The following is an 18,653-nucleotide window of genomic DNA, read 5'->3' as shown; positions in this document are numbered from 1 at the left end:
CTCTGCTATGCGTGCAGGGACACAAAGGCCAGAATACCGGCCTCTTTTGCCTCCTGCACTCCCGGCTCCTCTACAACCCCAAATATTGCGAACCCCCAGCCCGGTTTGACCCTGGACCCTACCACCCTCGACACCGTCCTCGCTATGCCCTTCCAAAATTCCTCCAGTGCTGGGCATGCCCAGAACATATGGGTGTGGTTTGCTGGGCTCCCCGAGCACCTAACACACCTGTCCTCACCCCCAAAAAATTGGCTTATCCTTGTCCCGGTCATGTGTGCCCTATGCAACACCTTGAACTGTATGAGGTTGAGCCTCGCACACGAAGAGGAAGAGTTGACTCTCCCTAGGACATCTGCCCAAGTCCCCTGCTCGATCACCTCCCCTAGCTCCTCCTCCCACTTACCTTTCAGCTCCTCCACCGAGGCCGCCGCCTCCTGCATCACCTCCTCTCCAACCCACACCCCCGAGAGTATCCTGTACTGTGCGTGGCGGCAGCAGCGGAAATCCCACCACTTGCCGCCTAACAAACACCCTTACCTGTAGGCACCTAAAGGCGTTTCCCGGGGGGAGCCCGTACCTCTCTTCCAGCTCACCCAGGCTCGCGAACTTCCCATCCACGAATAGGTCCCCCAACCTCCTTATCTCTGCCCTGTGCCATCCCGCAAACCTTCCATCTATCCTCCCCGGGACAAACCGATTAATGTGGTTGACTCTTAACTGACCCGTCGAGGCAATTAGGGATGGGTAATAAATGATGGCACAGCCTGCGATGTCCATGTCCCACGAACGAATAAGAAACAATCTGCTGTTCCAACTGAACCACGCGGTCTGTGAGGAGCTGCCATTAGAACAAAGAACAAGAACAAAGAAAATTACAGCACAGGAACAGGTCCTTCGGCCCTCCCAGCCTGCGCCGATCCAGATCCTTTATCTAAACCTGTCGCCTATTTTCCAAGGATCTGCTTCCCTCTGTTACCTGCCCGTTCATATATCTGTCTAGATGCATCTTAAATGATGCTATTGTACCCGCCTCTACCACCTCTGCTGGCAAAGTGTTCCAGGCACCCACCACCCTCGGCGTAAAAAAACTTTCCACGCACATCTCCCTTAAACTTTCCCCCTCTCACCTTGAAATCGTGACCCCTTGTAATTGACACCCCCACTCTTGGAAAAAGCTTGTTGCTATCCACCCTGTCCACACCTCATTATTTTGTAGACCTCAATCAGGTCCCCCCTCAACCTCCGTCTTTCCAACGAAAACAATCTTAATCTACTCCACCTTTCTTCATGGCTAGCACCCTCCATACCAAGCAACATCCTGGTGAATCTCCTCTGCACCCTCTCTAAAGCATCCACGTCCTTCTGGTAATGTGGCGACCAGAACTGCACGCAGTATTCCAAATGTGGCCTAACCAAAGTCATATACAACTGGAACATGATCTGCCGACTCTTTTACTCAATACCCCGTCCAATGAAGGTAAGCATGCTGTATGCCTTCTTGACCACTCTATCGACCTGCGTTGCTACCTTCAGGGTACAATGGACCTGAACTCCCAGATCTCTCTGGACATCAATTTTCCCCAGGACTCTTCCATTGAACGCTCTCGAATTAGATCTTCCAAAATGCATCACCTCGCATTTGCCTGGATTTAACTCCATCTGCCATTTCTCTGCCCAACTCTCCAACCTATCTATTTTGCTGTATTCTCTGACAGTCCTCCTCGCTATCTGCAACTCCACCAATCTTAGTATCATCTGCAAACTTGCTAATCGGACCACCTATACCGTCCTCCAGATCATTTATGTATATCACAAACAACAGTGGTCCGAGCACGGATCCCTGTGGAACACCACTAGTCACCGTTCTCCATTTTGAGACACTCTCTTCCACCACTACTCTCTGTCTCCTGTTGCCCAGCCAGTTCTTTATCCATCTAGTTAGTACACCCTGAACCTCATACAACTTCACTTTTTCCATCAACCTGCCATGGGAAATTTTTCAAACGCCTTACTGAAGTCCATGTATATGACATCTACAGCCCTTCCCTCATCAATTAACTTTGTCACTTCCTCAAAGAATTCTATTAGGTTTGTAAGACATGACTGTCCCTGCACAAAACCATGCTGTCTATCACTGATAAGTCTATTTTCTTCCAAATGTGAATAGATCCTATCCCTCAGTATCTTCTCCAACAGTTTGCCTACCACTGACGTCAAGTTTACAGGTCTATAATTCCCTGGATTATCCCTGCTACCCTTCTTAAACAAAGGGACAACATTAGCAATTCTCTAGTCCTCCGGGACCTTACCCGTGCTCAAGGATGCTGCAAAGGTATCTGTTAAGGCCCCAGCTATTTCGTCCCTCACTTCCCTCAGTAACCTGGGATAGATCCCATCCGGACCGGGGACTTGTCCACCTTAATGCCTTTTAGAATTCCTAAAACTTCCCCCTTCCTTATGCTGACTTGACCTAGAGTATTTAAACATCCATCCCTAGCCTCAACATGTGGCATATCTCTCTCCTTGGTGAATACTGATGCAAAGTACTCTTGAAGAATCTCACCCGTTTCCTCTGACTCCACGCATAAGTTCCCTCTTTTGTCTTTGAGTGGGCCAATCCTTTCTCTAGTTACCCTCTTGCTCCTTTTATACGAATAAAAGGCTTTGGGATTTTCCTTAACCCTGTTAGCCAAAGATATTTCATGACCCCTTTTAGCCCTCTTTATTTTGCGTTTGAGATTTGTCCTACTTTCCCGATATTCCGCCAAAGCTTCATCAGTTTTAAGTCGCCTAAATCTTATGTATGCTTCCTTTTTCATCTTAGTTAGTCTCACAATTCCACCTGTCATCCATGGTTCCCTAATCTTGCCATTTCTATCCCTCATTTTCACAGGGACATGTCTGTCCTGCACTCTAATCAACCTTTCCTTAAAAGAGTCCCACATTTCAAATGTGGATTTACCCGTAAACAGCTGCTCCCAATCCACATTCCCTAGCTCCTGCCAAATTTTGTTATACTTGGCCTTTCTCCAATTTAGCACTCTTCCTTTAGGACCACTCTCGTCTTTGTCCATGAGTATTCTAAAATTTACGGAATTGTGATTGCTATTCCCAAAGTAATCACCGACTGAAACTTCAACCACCTGGCCAGGATCATTCCCCAATACCAGGTCCAGTATGGCCCCTTCCCGAGTTGGACTTTTACATACTGCTCTAATAAACTCCTGGCTGCTCCTTACAAATTCTGCTCCATCTACGCCTCCAACACTACATGAGTCCCATTCAATGTTGCGGAAGTTAAAATCTCACATCACGATAACCCTATTGCTCCTACATTTTTCTATAATCTGTCTACATATTTGTACCTCTACTTCACGCTCGCTTTTGGGAGTCCTGTAGTAAAGTCCCAACAATGTTACTGCACCCTTCCTATTTCTTAGTTCTACTCATATTGCCTCGGTGCTCGAATCCTCCATCGTGCCTTCCTTGATCACAGCTGTGATATCATCTCTGATCAGTAATGCAACTCCTCCACCCCTTTTACCTCCCTCTCTATCCCTCCTGAAGCATCTTTACCCTGGGATATTTAGTTGCCAGTCTTGCCCTTCCCTCAACCAAGTCTCAGTAATAACATCATATTCCCAGGTACTAATCCAAGCCCTAATTTCATCTGCCTTACCTGCTACACTTCTCGCATTAAAACAAATGCACCTCAGACCATCTGCCAATTTGCGTTCATCATCTCTTCCCTGTCTACTCTTCCCCTTAGTCACATTGAGTTTATTATCTAGTACCTTACTGGCTTTAGTTGCTGCCTCTTTACTGACCTGTAACTTCCTAATCTGGTTCCCATCCCCTGTCACGTTAGTTTAACACCTCCCCAACAGTGTTAGTAAAAGCACCCCCGAGGACATTGGTTCCAGTGTTGCCCAGGTGTAGACCATCCGATTTGTAATGGTCCCACCGCCCCCAGAACCGGTTAGGTACACTTCCTGCAGATATAGTAATCCGGGTCCTCCCACATCTCACAGTTAGAGCACTGCACCCCGCTGACTGACCTATCTAGCACTAATTAATTAAGACAAAATAAATTAATAAATTTAGAACTAACTAATTTACATTAAAATAAATACTTATTAAATTGAGGTTAAAATTTACTTATGGCATCTTGCGCTAGATTTCGCCAATAAATATTAAATGCTAAATACACTAATCTCCTAGTTACTCCTCTACTTAGTTAATTACTCTAGTTGTTTAAATTTAGAACCTATTCCCAACTAGCCAATCGGGTCACTTTTCCGTTTTTTTTTTGTTCCCAGGCCCCGATACCCAACAGATGAGTTATTTATACGTACTGTTCCGAGGCTGCTCCTCCCCGAGTTTGCGCCAACTCTGCTCTCTGCCGATGAGTTAGATTAATTTCAATTTTCTATGGCTTTCCTTTGCTTGTCCTTGGTATCACCAGCGTAAGCTCAATCAGCTCTCTCCCTTGTATCCTCAGCTGCAGCAGGGCAAGACCACTCTCTGAAGTTAAATGAAATTTCTAAATCTGAACCGCTGTGAATTTCCATCCAACAAACTCAGACCTGTATTGGCACTGCGCATGCTCTGGATCACAATGCTTGGGGGCAGTTGAGGTTTTCTATTTGCTATCTTGGGCATTTCACAGATTTGGTAATCCCAATTGATATCACGGGGCAATTGAAGTTTTCTATTTGCTATCTTGGGCATTTCACGGATTTGGTAATCCCAATTCATATCACTTTGAATGTAGATTCCTAATAGTTTTAATACACGCTTGTTGCATAATTTTACCATCGTCTACTCCAAGTTATGAGAGGGATATCAAGAAGTGTTGCATGTGAAACTCAATTCTGTAGTACTGTACTTTAGGGAATCATTCTCTTGTGATTTGTTATTACCCATTCTCACAACCAAGTGATTATCTCTTGCATGTGAGAGGTGTTGCTCGATGATGACACTCCAAGGAGCTCCGATCATCCACATGCTTAAAGCAATATATCTTTATTGCTTTATCATTGCAGCCATTGCTTTTGACTGCTGAAAATATATACTCGGGCATAATTTGTTTCAAAGACAAAAAACAATACAGCACAGGAACAGGCCATTCTGCCCTCCAAGCCTGCGCCGACCATAGTATCTGACTCAACTATGCACTTGCGTATCCTTCCATTCCCACCCTATTCATATATTTGTCTGGATTCCGCCACCACCTCCCCAGGTAGCGCGTTCCATATATTTACCACCCTTTGTAAAAACCTTGCCTTGCACATCAGTTCTAAATTTTTCCCCATGCACTTTAAAACTATGACCCCTAGTTCTTGACTCTCCTACACTAGGAAAGAGCATCTGACTATCCACTCTGTCCATGCCACTCATAATCTGTAGACCTCTATCAGGTCACCTCTCAACCTCCGTCGTTCCAGTGAGAACAGACCAGGTTTATCTAACCTCTCCTCATAGCTATGCCCTCCATACCAGGCAACATCCTAGTAAACCGCTTCTGTACCCTCTCCAAAGCATCCACATCCTGGTAGTGTGGCGACCAGAATTGTACACTATTCCAAATGAGGCCTAACTAACGTCCTGTACAGTGGCAACATGACATGCCAATTTTTATATTCAGTGCCCCGACTGATGAAGGCCAGCATGCCGTATCCTTTCTTGAGCACCTTATCCACATGCATTGCCACTTTAAGTGATCGGTGGACATGCACGCCCAGATCTCTCTGCCTGTCGGTACTCGCAAGAGCTCTACCATTTATTGTGTAATTCCCACATGCATTGGACCTTCCATTGTGCATTACCTCACACACAGATTAAACTCCATCTGCCATTTCTCTGCCCAAGACTCCAACCAGTTTGTATCCTGTTGTATCCTCTGACAATCCTTTGCACTATCCGCAACTCCATCAATTTTTGTGTCGTCTGCGAACTTACTAATCGGACCAGCTACATTTTCTTCCAAATCATTTATATGCACCACAAACAACAAAGGCCCCAAAACTGATCCCTGTTTCCTTTTGGGACTCGTGCTGCATTATCCCAATGGAAGCGTGTGATTTGTATTTAACATACTGTTGTTGATGGTTAAGAGAATGGAGCAGCAGTATTACTTTTGGACTAACAAAGAGCTTACACAGATGAGATAACTGATGGGTGGATTATGTATTGTAACCTCTCTGGCTCTTCAGGAGGTGCTATGATTTTCATTTCTCCATCAACTGTGATTACATTTTATAGTACACATTCAATACAGACTATAAAGCAATTTCATCTGTCTAAAATGTTCTGCTGACTTGATCCTTTTTCTAAACAAATTATTTCAGGCTAGAGAGAATGAGGACGATGAAGTTGGCACAACAGACTCTGCAGTGGGATCTGGTTCTGTAGCTGATAGCACATCTCTAAACCTAGATGCTCAGTCTGAGGCATCAGATGCAACGGTAAGAGGGAAGTTATGTAAGATATATGTAACTGCTAAGTTGCATACACAATAGGTTTTATAAGATGGACTTTATAAGAGATTTACAGTCTACTGTGGACAGAAACCTTTGATGACATAGATTGTACTGAATATTATCCTCATACATTGCTTTTGTTAAAGGAAGTGTATTAAAGTTAGAGCAGATTTTGTTTTAAAGCTGTTTATCTTGGGTTTCATTAGCATTTTAATCATAAATGTCTTAACTAAACTGTTTAATAAAGGAGGCATCTCGTAGTCTGAGTGTTCGGCCCCGCATTGAGGACAAGCTAGGAAATGCAGCCTCCCAAGCACAGGGCTCTTCAGTTACTTCAACTCCAAAAGGGGAAACTGACAGGCTTGGTCTGAATGACAGGAGAGTCTGGCATAGTGGGATTAATGGCAAGGAGCATGGAATTTCCTCCAAGGTACCATTTCATTGCATAGTCCTTGAAACTTGTAGTCTATTAACTATTTCGAGTCTCATAACCAACTTTTGTTCTTCTCATCTTTTTTCATTTTATAATCCCATTATTTAAGTTATTAGAATCTTGGCAATTGTTAAAATGCATGTTTCAATTATATCTGGATTAATTAGAATTAATATTTTAATACAATGGGTAGAAGAAGCTTTTAAAACCGCTTTGATTGAAAGTTACATGGTACATATGGAAAGGATCATGCAATCTTTGTTTTGATATTCTGTTTGGAACTGAGAATAAATGCCGGTAAAACGCGTCGTCATTCTCGGTCTAACCACATGATCAGTCACAAATTGAACTTTTTTTTATTGAAAGGGAAGATTGTACATAAGTCCTTGTCAACTTAAAGTACTCTTTTTCACTCCCACCTCCCCCCACCACAAACACAGTTTCTTAATAAGGTTTGTGCGTGACAGGATGTTGGTTTCAATGTGCAGCTTGCGTTTTTTTTTTTCAAATAATTTTTATTGAAAAATTTTGAATTTATACAACAATAACGCACCATAGTAAAAGACCAAAAATAACAATAATATTAACAATTATAAACATTCGCCCCACCTCCATGAACAACACAGCATTTTAACAACAACGCAAATTAACACAATATAAAGTTACAGAATAGACACTACAATAAGGAACACCCCCCCCCCCCCCCCTTGCTGCTATTGACCAAATTACCTATCTTTGAGCCAGGAAGTCCAGAAAAGCCTGCCATCGTTTATAGAACCCTTGTATTGATCCTCTCAGGGCAAATTTGACCCTTTCCAATTTTATAAATCCCGCCATGTCACTGATCCAGGTCTCCACACTTGGGGGCCTTGCATCCTTCCACTGTAGCAGAATCCTTCGTCGGGCTACTAGGGACTCAAAGGCCAGGACACCGGCCTCTTTCGCCTCCTGCACTCCCGGCTCTACCGCAACTCCAAAAATCGCGAGTCCCCACCCTGGTTTGACCCTGGATCCAACCACCCTCGACACCGTCCCCGCCACCCCCTTCCAGAATTCTTCCAGTGCTGGGAATGCTCAGAACATATGGGCGTGGTTCGCTGGACTCCCCGAACATCTGGTGCACCTGTCCTCACCCCCAAAGAACCTACTCTTCCTAGTCCCGGACATGTGGGACCGGTGCAGCACCTTAAATTGGATGAGACTAAGCCTCGCACATGAGGAGGAAGAGTTGACTCTCTCCAAGGCATCCGCCCAGTCCCGTCCTCTATCTGCTCCCCAAGTTCCTCCTCCCATTTAGCCTTCAGCTCCTCCACTGACGACTCCTCCACCTCCTGCATTACCGTATAGATGTCAGACACCTTCCCCTCTCCGACCCACACCCCCGAAAGCACTCTGTCCATCGTCCCCCGTGACGACAGCAGAGGGAATCCCTCTACCTGTCCACTAGCAAACGCCTTTACCTGCAAGTATCTGAACATGTTCCCTTGGGGAAGGCCAAATTTACCTTCCAGTTCCCCCAGGCCCGCAAACCTCCCGCCAATAAACAGGTCCCTCAATTTGCTGATGCCCGCCCTTTGCCACCCCCTAAATCCCCCATCCTTGTTCCCCGGGATGAACCGATGGTTGCCACCCAGTGGAGCCTCCATCGAGCCCCCTGTTTCCCCCCGATGCCGTCTCCACTGTCCCCAGATTCTTAGGGTCGCCGCCACCACCGGGCTCGTGGTAAACCTCTTAGGGGAGAGCGGCAATGGTGCCGTTACCATGGCACCCAGGCTCGTACCTCTACATGACGCCATCTCCATTCTTTTCCACGCCGCCCCTCCCCCCTCCATCACCCATTTACGCACCATTGACACATTGGCTGCCCAATAGTACCCCAGAAGGTTGGGCAGCGCCAGCCCGCCTCTATCCCTCCCTCGCTCCAGGAACACCCTCTTCACTCTTGGAGGCAGCTTGCGTTTTCAGGCAGCTGGACCATTCACATCAATAATCATCAGTCAAGGAATGTGTGAATATGTCTCGTGAAGCTGGTATTAATTTTTGCAAAGTGTATCTTGATGTGCCCCATATCACTAGATGTTTCGTGTGGAGCTATTTGTGGCAGCAAAGTAGAACTGGAGAAATGAAATCATGTCATAAGTGTAGGAGATTACATTTATATTGACAGTTGGAAGTTTTTATTGTGGACAATGAAGGATGGAGGAATACTTTATAGCGCAATAGGCAACCTTCCTCCCTCTGAGCCAGAAGCTCCACATTCGTGTCCCACTCCAGGACTTGGCCGAGGAAGGTGCATTTGTAACTCAGCAAGCAGATTGAGTGTCAACCTGCAAATCCATCGCGATGACTGGCGGTAAGAGCAGGAGAGAACCTCCTGGTCAGCCATGCTTGATGCGGAGTAGTGCCCCTCGAGCTGTAAGCCACTGGCGACAGACTGGTGACCTGTTCTGGGACTTACTATCTATGGAAACGTTCCTTCGTGCACCACTAAGTGTAGGATGAGAATTGGAATGAAGTCAGGAGAACAACACTTTGAAAGGCCAGCAGCACTGTTCAATTCCCGTACCAGCCTCCCCGAACAGGCGCTGGAATGTGGCGACTAGAGGCTTTTCACAGTAACTTCACTGACGCCTACTTGTGACAAGCGATTTTCATTCATTCAAAGTTTGGCACTCTTGAAACTCGGTAGCATCTGGAGAATTCTGCAAAGGGTTAATGCAGGTTGTCAATCTCTCTCTTGGGTGGTGGCATTTGTGCTCTTTAATCTCGGCATAATTTATGTGGACGTGTAAAGACAATTTGAAACCTTGAAATTGTTTTGATCCTCTTTTGAAAAATTGAAAGTTGCCAGGTTCATGTTTTTGCGTTTCTGGGCCTCGGGTACCCAAAATATGCACTGTTAGAATCTTGAACTGGTTCAAGATTCTAGAAATGTTGACACCACCTCCAACATCGAAAATGGGTGTGAGTAGAAGTGTATTAAAGCTTTTTACAATTTAGAACCTTCCCACCTCCCCATAAATTGTGATATCTCTGAAATCAAGTAGTTGTAATACAAAATGGAAGGAAGATGGGAGTGAGATAAGAGAAGGTTAAAAGAAACAAGGAGCATACTGAAGTGTTGGGCTGGATTCTCCGTTTTGTAGAATAAGTCCCCAAGCCGTCGGGAAAACTGTGATCTTTTACGCCAGGGAAACCGGTGTCACAAGGCCACAGATTCCCCGTTTTGCTGGGGGCCAGCACGGAGCCGTCGTAGAGCTTGCAGCTCTAGCTGCCGATATGGCCCCCAACACTTCGGGTCAGAAGCTCTGCGTGCGCATGGTGGCCGCAGCCTGCAGCGGCCGTGCCGTGCTCCATGACGGACTCAGCCCATGAACCTGGACCACCAAAATAGTGCCCTGCATCGGCCGATCGTGCGCCCCGGACTGCCCTCCCATATTGCCCCTAGCCCCGAATGAAGCCCTGCCGGTTGGCCCTCCCCCGGACTGAGTCTGCAGCCGCCTCGCGAGGTTCCCGAATGGCTGGGCCATGATAGTTCCATGCCGTCGAGAATTCAGCTGGTCGGGAACGGCGCTTCGCGGGGCGGGCCTCAGATAATGGCCTGAGGTGGTGGATAATCAGCTCGGCGTACTCTGGGTACGGGGGGTGGGGGGTGCAGAGAAGTTAAAAACTGCCGCTGTTCCCGATTTCGGCGCCAAAACGGATTCTCCGCCCCATTGCCCAATGTGTTTTCGCCGTTGGAGGGTGGAGAGTCCATCCCATTAAATTTAACTTTGACATACTGTATGATAGCAAAATTTAGCAAGAGTCTGGGACTTGGAAGCCCCTTGTTCCGCTGGAACTCTTGATGTTTAAATTCATTCAACATCAAGTGAAACAATGTATTTCAATAGGCAATTAGATATTAAGCTAAATATACTCTCATTAAATTTGAAATCTGAAGAACAGGCTGTGGTGTGATGGTGTGGGTGCGGGCAACCTTGCTCCTATTTGTTATTTTCTTCAAAACATCTATGTACATATTTGAATCCATCTTGAAATGAACAAAGTGCTGTTTTTGGTCTGACTCTTGTGGAAACAGGCCCACTGCCCACACCTATCCTCCAACCGCTGAAAAACATTGCTCATCCTAACCGCTGGTATGTGGGCCCTATGCGCCACTTTAAACTGGATGAGGCTTAACCTCGCGCACGGCGAGGGCGCATTCAACTTCCACAAGACCTCAGCCCATGTCCCGGCCCCCACTTTCTCTTCCAGCTACTCCTCCAATTTGTGCTCAACATCCTCCACCAGGGCGCCCTCCCTCTCCATCAATTCCTTATAAATATCCTGCACCTTCCCCATCTATTTTGTCGTCCGACAAGTGCTTACGTTGCAGTACCAGATGCGGCAGTCCCGGAAGGATGGCACCTCTCTCCTCACAAAATAGTGAACCTACAGGTTCCTAAAATTATTCCCCTTGGGAAACTCATACAGTTCCTCCAACTTGTCCAGCCTTGCAATATTGCCCCCGTGAACAAATTCTGAAGTACTCAATTCCCACCTGTCTCCATCCCTGGAACCACGGATCCAGCCTTGCCGGCACGAACCTATGGTTGTCGCATGTCGGCGCTCAGAAGACATACCCTCCAACCCCGAGTGCTGCCTACAATGCCCCCACACCCTTAAAGCTGACACCACCACTGGGCTAACGGAATACCTGGCTGGTGAGAACCGCAAAGGCGCTAACAACAAAGCCCTCAAACTCATTCCCCTACCTAATGCTGCCTCCACCTGCCCCCAAGTGACCTTTCCTTCACGGCTCATTTTCTCACGACATTTGCAGCCCAATAATTTATCAAATCCGGCAAAACTCGCACCCCCCTCCACCCCATTACAAAAAACCCGCTGTCCCCGCACAGGGTCTTCTCCGCCCCACAAACCAACCCAGAGATCAATCCAATGAATTTCCTGAAAACCTTTGGGGACAAAGATGGGGACGTTCTGAAATACAAATAGAAACCTAGGCGGCTCTGTCATTTTCACTGTTTTCACCTGTCCAGCCAGTGACGATGGCAAAACATTCCACCTCTTAAAATCCACCTTCATCCTTTCCACCAAGTTTAATCTCTGCAGCTGTGCACAGCTCTGTGCCACATGATTGCCAAGGTATCTGAAGCTCATCTCCACCATCATTTTTTTAAATAAATGTTTTTATTGGGTTTTTGAACAAGGTATAATTACCGTTATGTACACAGAATAAGAAACATATATCTATATATAATATATATATATATATATATATATATATATATATATACACACACATATTTAGAAGAGAAGGGCACCCCCCAACATAGAATACAATAAAATATGAAATAGACTAACTGGTGGGGTACTGTGCACCAGCTCGACAGCGGCAGCTCTGTGCATCTGGCAGAATTATTTACACCACGTAAGTACGCGACTGTTTGCCGGGGGTTGGGGTGGGGGGAAGGGGGGTTGGGGTGGCGGGGACCGGGGGGGAGCAAATATACATTTGGGTGCCGGGGAGATAACCACAGTATGCGACACCTGACTCCCGGACGGCTCTCGCCGCCGCCCCCCGCTCGCCTCCGCTGCTCCTCTCGTCCTCCATCCCCAACCTCCTTGTTCCCCGCTCCTGGAGATGTCGTGCACGTTTTGGCACCCTGTGCCTTCCCTCCGGCTCCCGTTTCCCTGCCCCCCGCCCCATCCCGCTGGTTCTCCTCTCCTGTCCCCGTCCCCCCCCCCCCCCCCGCATCCTCCACGGTTCACCCCTCCCTCCCCGGGTTCAGCTGTCTCCGCCCCCCCCTTCCTCCTGTGGTTCGCCTTTCTTTCTTCCGGTTTAGCAGCCCCCCTCCCAGTCCCCCTCTCCCTTTCATGCCTTGGCTACCCTCCCCTGATTCTTGACTAAGTTCCCCTGATTCTTGGCTACCTGGCTATTCTTCCTTTTGTTCGTTGGCCACAAACAGGTCCCGGAACAGTTGCGTGAATGGCTCCCACGTTCTGTGGAAGCCGTCGTCCGACCCTCGGATGGAGAATTTGATTTTCTCCATTTGGAGAGATTCCGAGAGGTTGGACAGCCAGTCTGCAGTTCTGGGTGGTGCTGCTGACCGCCAGCCAAACAGGGTTCTACGGCGGGCAATCAGGGAGGCAAAGGCAAGGGCGTCCGCCCTCCTCCCCAGGAATAGATCTGGCTGGTCCGAGACCCCGAAGACCGCCACTTTCGGGCATGGCTCCACCCTCACTCCCACCACTTTGGACATTGCCTCGAAGAAGGCTGTCCAGTACTCCACCAGTCTGGGGCAAGACCAGAACATGTGGGCGTGGTTGGCCGGGCATCTTTGGCACCGTTCACATCTGTCCTCCACCTCCGGGAAGAACCTACTCATACGGGTTTTTGTTAGATGGGCTCTCTGTACCACATTTAGCTGCGTCAGGCTGAGCCTTGCGCACGTGGAGGTGGAGTTGACCCTATACAATGCTTCGCTCCTGAGACCCCAACCTATCTCAATCCCCAGGTCCTCCTCCCATTTCTTTCTTGTTGCGTCCAGTACGGTGTCGGCCCTTTCTGTCAGTCGGTCGTACATGTCACTACAGTTCCCTTTACCTAGGATACTTGCGTCCAGTAGGTCTTCCAGTAGTGTCTGTCGTGGCGGTTGTGGGTACGTCCATGTCTCTTTCGTAAGAAGTTTTTGGGCTGCAGATACCATAGCTCGTTCCCCATGGCTAGCCAAAATTTCTCTCTCAGTTCGTCCAGTGTTGCGATCCTGCCGTCCGTGTATAGGTCCCTGACTGTCAGTGTCCCTCCGTCCTGCCTCCATCTTTTGAAGGTGGCGTCAGTCAGTGCTGGTGTGAACCTATGGTTGTTGCAGATGGGAGCTTTTTCGGACATTTTGGTCAGGCCAAATTGCTGCCGCAGTTGGTTCCAGGATTGGAGGGTGGCCATCACCACCGGGCTGCTGGAGTGTTTTTTGGGTGGGGATGGGAGTGCTACCGTGGTGAGGGCCCGGAGGGAGGTCCCCACGCAGGAGGCCTCCTCCGCGCGCACCCACTCGGCCTCTGGCTCCTGTATCCATCCCCTGACTCGCTCGGCTGTTGCCGCCCAGTGGTAGAATTGTAGGTTTGGGAGGGCTAGCCCCCCCTGGATTTTGTTTTTTGTAGGACCTTCTTTGAGATCCTAGCATTTATACCCCGTCCATACGAACGCCATGATTAGTTTGTCCAGCGCTTTGAAAAAGGCCTTGGGGATGTAGATCGGGATGGATCTAAACAGGAAGAGGAACCGGGGCAGTACGTTAATTTTGATTGTCTGGACTCACCCCGCGAGGGAGAGTGGGAGTGTGTTCCATCTTTGCAGGTCCTTTTTTTACTTCCTCCGTCAGACTGGTGAGGTTCCATTTGTGGATCCCTTTCCAGTCATGGGCTATTTGGATCCCCAGGTAGCGGAATTTGTGTCGGGCTTGTTTAAACGGTAGTCCCGTTAGTGCTGCCCCCCCCCCCCCCCCCCCCCCCACTTGCGGGTGTACTGGGAAGATTTCGCTTTTGCTCATGTTGTGTTTGTAGCCCGAGAAGGCTCCAAACTCTTTCAGGAGCGCAATGATCCCGTCCAAGTTGCTCTGTGGGTCCGAAATGTAGAGGAGCAGGTCATCTGCATAGAGTGAGACTCTGTGCTCTCTGCCTCCCCTTCGGATCCCCCTCCAACATTTTGCTACCCTGAGCGCGATTGCTAGCGGTTCGATCGCTAGGGCGAACAGCAGCGGGGACAGTGGGCATCCTTGTCTGGTGCCCCTGTGCAGTTGGAAGTATTGGGAGTTGGTATTGTTGGTCTGTACGCTCGCCATGGGAGCGTTGTATAGGAGCTTTACCCAAGAGGTGAACCCTGTTCCAAGCCCGAACCGCTCCAGTACCTCTATGAGGTATTTCCATTCGACTCTGTCGAAGACCTTTTCTCCGTCCAGGGAGACGATCACCTCTTGTGTTCTCTCCCCAGAGGGGGTCATTATCACGTTCAGCAGGCGCATGATGTTCGAGGTAAGCTGTCTACCTTTGACAAAGCCCGTCTGGTCCTCTGTGACCACCTCAGGTACACAGTCTTCTAGCCTTTTGGCTAGGATTTTGGCCAGTATTTTGGCTTCTGCGTTTAGCAGTGAGATGGGTCTGTATGACCCACATTCCATTGGGTCTTTGTCTTTCTTGGGTATCAGCGAGATTGAGGCCTGTGCTAGTGTGGGTGGCAGTGTGCCCCTAGCTAGTGAGTCTGTGAACATCTCCCGCAGGTGCGGGGCCAGTGCTGTCGCAAATTTTTTGTAGAAGTCCGCTGGGAATCCGTCCGGTCCCGGCGCCTTCCCCGTCTGCATGGAACTAATGCTGTCCATGATCTCTCCCAGTGCTAGTGGTGCTTCCAGGCCCCGTTTTCTGCCCTCCCCCACGTCTGGAATGTCCAGTCTATCAAGGAACCGTTTAATACCAGACTCTCCCCTTGGGGGCTCTGAGGTGTACAGCTCTTGGTAGAAGGCCATGAAGGTTTTGTTAATCTTTTCTGGTTCCATTTCCAACGTGCCTCCGGTACCCCTGATTTGTGCAATTTCTCTGGTGGCTGCCTGCTTTCTCAGCTGGTGTGCCAACAGGCGGCTGGCTTTGTCTCTGTGTTCGTACAGGGTCCCGCGCGCCTGGCGGAGTTGGTGCACTGCTTTCCTGGTGGAGAGCAGGTCAAAGTTCCTTTGTAGTTCTTTCCTCTCCGCCAGGAGCTCTACGGTCGGGGCCTCGGAGTATTTACGGTCTACCTCCAGTATGGAGTCGACCAGCTGCTGCCCAGCCACCCTTTCCTCCCTATCTCTTTGTGCTTTGAAAGCGATGATTTCCCCTCTTAGTATGGCCTTTAGCGCTTCCCAGAACGTGGAGGGAGAGACCTCCCCGTTTTGGTTGTTCTCCGTGTACTCTGCTATGGCCCCCACTATCCTTTCGCTGAAGGCCTTGTCAGATAGTAAGGCACCGTCCAACCTCCATGTGGGGCGCTGGGCCCTTCCCTTCTCTAGCCGCACGTCCAAGTAATGTGGAGCGTGGTCTGATATCATAATTGCGGAATACTCCACTTTGTCTATCCCTGGAAGCACCGTCTTCCGCACCACAAAGATGTCAATTCTGGTGTATACGTTGTGTACTGTGGAGAAGAAGGAGAATTCCTTCTCCTCCGGGTGGGCGAACCTCCAGGGGTCCACCGCTCCCATCTGCTCCATAAAGTGACTGAGTTCCCTTGCCATGCTTGAGGTTTTCCCCGTTTTGGGGTTTGATCTGTCCTCCTTTGGGCCCTGTACACAGTTGAAGTCCCCGCCCCATAATTAGTCGATGCGTCGCTATGTCTGGGATTTCTGCCATGGTCTTTTTGATGAAACGCGTGTCGTCTCAGTTGGGCGCGTACACGTTGACTAGTACCACCGGTGCCCCACCCAGGGCCCCGCTGACCATGGCGTACCGTCCCCCCCCGGGTCTGTAACCGTCCTTGTTGCCCTAAACATCGTCCTCTTGCCAATCAAGATCGCCACCCCACTGGCACTTGTCCCATAGTAGGAATGGTAGATTTGTCCCACCCAGCCCTTCGTTAACCGCATTTGGTCCTGCTCCCTCAGGTGCGTCTCTTGGAGGAAGACTATGTCGGCCCTCATATTTCTGAGGTGGGTGAGGACTCTGGATCTCTTCATTGGGCCGTTAAGTCCCTTTACGTTCCAGGTGACTATCCTGGGGGGGGGGGGGGGGGGGGGGGGGGGGGGGGGGCTTCTGCCCCCTCGCTCCTGTGGGATTAACCATACTTATCTGGTGGACGCGCCCCTGCCCTACTGGGTTTCCCTTTGTTGGGGGGCCGTCCAGGATGGCCGCTATTGCTGCTCTCTCCATGCGGCCGGGTCTTTGCGCTCCGGGGTTTCCCCTTGTCCCGGGGGCACCTGCCATGGCTGTCCACTATATGTCCGCCATGCCATGCCCCCCCCCCCCCCCCCCCATCTCTCCCTCCCCCCGTATTCCCCTCATTTGCCCCTCTTTCCCCTATTCCTGTCCCCATTTGCTCTCCCAGCTCTGACTGGTGTTTCCCCCCCCCCCCATCCCCTGCCTGGCGCCTTCCCCCCTGTTGGGGGCGCGCTGCGGCCCTGCTTTGTTGCGTGCCCCCCGGCGCCAGCTTTCCTGCTAGTAAGGTAGCCCCCCTCTCGGGGGTTATTGTCTCGCTTCTCCCCGCCTGGCCTCTACGGTTTTCTGCCCGTTCTTCCCCCATCCTACCCTGGGCCCCTCCCGCTTGCTCTCCCTTCTTCATTGCTCTCGTTCGCTCGCGCTGTGGCCTGGCCTCCCATCTCCACCATCCTGAATGGCAACTCCATTAACCTCCTTTCCTGCAATCTGTAATTGATCGGGAGTACCTCACTCTTTCCCATGTTCAATTTATATCCCAAAACCAGCCGAATACCCCGAAGATCACCATAATTCTCTCCAATGCTGTCCAACGGGTATGTGTTATGTAATAGGTCATCAGCGTACAACAAAAGCCTATGTTGCGCCCACCCCCCCCCACCCCAAGAACCCCAAACTCGCTTGGTATGTCCGCAGTTCCCACTGACACCAAGGCAGCACCCGAACCTGAACCGCTCCAGCACCTCATTATGACCACTCCTCCTGACCAAAAGCCTTCTCCGCGTTCATTGCCACACTGCCTCAACTTGCTGCCCCCCCCCCCTCCCCTCCCGAGGGCATCATAATCACATTAAGTAATCTCCACACATTGGCAGACAACTGCCTTCCTTTCAAAAAACACATCTGATCCTCGCCAATCACCCCACACACAGTCTTCAATCCGCGATGCAAGCACCTTCGCCAAAAGCTTGATATCGGGGTTATGAACCACACAGCTGTGGGTCCTTATCCTTTTTTAGAATCAGGGAGGTGGAAGTCGGCGATAACAGGGGAGTTTCTCCCCCCCCGCTCCCTTGCCTCATTGCACTGTCCTCACCAGCAGCGGCCCCAGCTCCACCTCAAACATTTTATAAAACTCAACTGGGAACTTGTTGGTCCCAGGGCCATCCCCGCATGCATCGCCCCATGCCTTCCATCACCTCCCGCTGCCCAATCGGGGCCTCCAGTCCCTGTTCCCGCTCCCCCTTCACCTTGGGAAAACTCCAACCCACCCAGGAACTGCCTCATCTCCACTTCCCCCATTTGTGGCTCCGACTCATGCAGCCTCCTGTAAAAGGCCTCAAATACCCCATTCACCCTTCCGGGTCTGTCACCACCGTTGTCCCTCATTGCTCACGCCACCAATCTCCATTGCAGCTGCCCACTTCCTTGATTGATGGTCCAGCATCCTACCCGCCTTCTCCCCTACCCCCCCCCCCCCCCCCCCCCCCCAAATCGCAACAACCAGTCTTGCCCTCTCTCCCGGTCCACCCTCTCCCTGTGCGCCCAATTCTAAATAAACTCCCCGCTAACTACAGTCTTTCGTGCCTCCCACACTGTAGTGACTGTGACCTCCCCCATATCATTCACCTCTGCATAGCCCTGTATGGCAGTCCTCATGCGCTCAACACTCCTCATCCGCCAACAGCCCCCCCACATCTTAACTATCACTGCAGCCTTTGGGCCTCCCCCTGAACCACCCACAAATCCACCCAATGCGTCGTGTGGTCAGAGACCACGAATGCTTCAGGCCCGACTCGCCCAGACTCTGGTCCAGGATCATATAAAATCACCCTCCATAA

The 18,653-nt window shown here is 49.8% G+C and overlaps 1 protein-coding gene across 8 annotated transcripts in view; it reads left to right on the top strand.

Annotated features, from left to right (window-relative positions):
- pcm1 (pericentriolar material 1) overlaps nt 1–18,653 on the top strand; it is a 263,929-nt gene that overhangs the window by 33,188 nt on the left and 212,088 nt on the right. For 6 of the 8 annotated variants that reach the window (XM_038791084.1, XM_038791089.1, XM_038791083.1 and 3 more), the window contains exons 6-7: nt 6,351–6,467; nt 6,730–6,912. In XM_038791084.1, the coding sequence (XP_038647012.1) occupies nt 6,351–6,467; nt 6,730–6,912 (300 nt within the window). The remainder of the gene's footprint in view (nt 1–6,350; nt 6,468–6,729; nt 6,913–18,653) is intronic. The other 2 variants (XM_038791090.1, XM_038791088.1) reach the window with 1 other exon arrangement.

The sequence above is a fragment of the Scyliorhinus canicula genome, chromosome 3, assembly GCF_902713615.1.
Source record: "Scyliorhinus canicula chromosome 3, sScyCan1.1, whole genome shotgun sequence".
Taxonomy (NCBI): domain Eukaryota; kingdom Metazoa; phylum Chordata; class Chondrichthyes; order Carcharhiniformes; family Scyliorhinidae; genus Scyliorhinus; species Scyliorhinus canicula.
The sequence above is the reverse complement of the archived record's forward strand: the minus strand, read 5'-3'. Positions and strand labels throughout refer to the sequence as shown.